At 36.9% G+C, this 1549-nt stretch overlaps 1 protein-coding gene across 2 annotated transcripts in view; it reads left to right on the forward strand.

The window, feature by feature from the left end:
- The window catches only part of LOC104745222 (serine carboxypeptidase-like 7), an 8289-nt gene that overhangs the window by 3721 nt on the left and 3019 nt on the right, over positions 1-1549 (forward strand). The window contains exons 11-14 of one of the 2 annotated variants that reach the window (XM_019237399.1): positions 609-727; positions 818-915; positions 1000-1045; positions 1145-1229. In XM_019237399.1, the coding sequence (XP_019092944.1) occupies positions 609-727; positions 818-915; positions 1000-1028 (246 nt within the window). In that variant the 3' untranslated portion in view covers positions 1029-1045; positions 1145-1229. Of the gene's footprint in view, positions 1-608; positions 728-817; positions 916-999; positions 1046-1144; positions 1230-1549 lie in introns of those variants that run through there. The other variant, XM_019237398.1, reaches the window with a different exon arrangement.

Genomic DNA, 1549 nt, shown 5'->3' on the forward strand with positions numbered 1-1549 from the left:
AACAAAAAAAAAAAAAAAGAAGTTCCAGGTGTTCTTTTAGTTAATCTCTTTGATGTAAATAAAAAGCTCTAGCGGTGGGTAAAACCAAAACCTGACAGGTTTAGGCCACGAAACCAAGAGAGACAGTGAGAAGAGGGACAAAAGTGAATCACGGTACGCAATTGTTTTTTTTTCTCTATGTGTAGGAGCCTTTTGCTCTTTTGTTGTTCTCTGGTATAAAATTAGGTTTTGATAATTGTCCTTCAAGGCATTAGTTGATTATTTTAATCATAAAAAAAAGAATGGCTAAAGACTTCCTCCTCTGTTCTGATTCTTCTTCTTATTCTCTTCTATAGTCAGCGTACTTATTCTGCCTCCATCGTCAAGTTTCTTCCTGGTTTTGATGGTCCTCTTCCCTTTGAGCTCGAAACCGGGTTTTGTTATTTGGAAAAGTACTTTAGAGGGTTGCATTTGCAGGTGTATCGTTATTTGTTAACAACCTACTGGGCCAATTATGAGAATGTGCACAGAGCTCTTCATGTCAATAAGGTATTATACATGTGGAAAGGTCACTTTCGAGTTTTTGGTCACAAAGTGTCAAACTCTTTAGGATAATCTTTGATTTGCAGGGGAGTATAGGGGAATGGGCTCGTTGTCATTGGCGCATACCTTACACTCGTGACATTAAAAGCAGTGTACCGTACCATGTGAATAACAGCATCGATGGCTATCCTTCTCTTATCTTCAGGTCAGTTTTTTTAACTTCTACCTTTTAAAGAAGTGCTTCAGGATATTGAAGATATTTTTGTAAACGTTTTGAGGATTTTTGGGTGAACAGTGGTGACCACGACATGGTAGTGCAGTTCCTTGGAACTCAAGCTTGGATTAGGTCTCTTAATTATTCTCTCATTGATGACTGGAGACCTTGGATGATAGGTGATCAAATCGCAGGGTATTACCATTTCTCTTTCTTTTGTTTATGGGATCTCTTCTGAACTCATTTTATTATTGTGATGGCAGATACACGAGGACTTATGCCAATAGAATGACATTTGCTACAATCAAAGCAAGTCTTTTCCTCTCTTTTTTTAGTGGTTTCACTCAATGTTTTGACAGTGATTTTCAGATATATGTTTTTTAATTGATTTGTGGGCTTTGATTATAGGGAGGAGGACACACACCAGAGTATAGACCAGAAGAGACTTCTATCATGTTCCAAAGGTGGATTAGTGGTCAGCCTCTGTAACATGAAGCAATAATTGCTATCAGAAAGCAATTCTACATTTCTCGTTTACATTTCTGAAACTCAGCAGACCGTTACATGTGATGTTGGGCCCTTTCACGGGATTTGATGGCCCATTCGTAACACTGCTAATGACAGATCGTAACACTGCTAAGTTTGAATTTTTGCGTTTTGTGGAATATTTAGACAAAAAGTTATGATTGATGAAATTTGTTGTAGAATTGCAATAGAAAATGTCATTAGACGATTCTACAAGTTTTTTTTTCTTTTGATTCTATAAATTTTTTTTTTTGATTCTACAAGTTACCGACCGAAGCCAATATCTTC

Source organism: Camelina sativa, chromosome 15 (assembly GCF_000633955.1).
Source record: "Camelina sativa cultivar DH55 chromosome 15, Cs, whole genome shotgun sequence".
Lineage (NCBI taxonomy): Eukaryota > Viridiplantae > Streptophyta > Magnoliopsida > Brassicales > Brassicaceae > Camelina > Camelina sativa.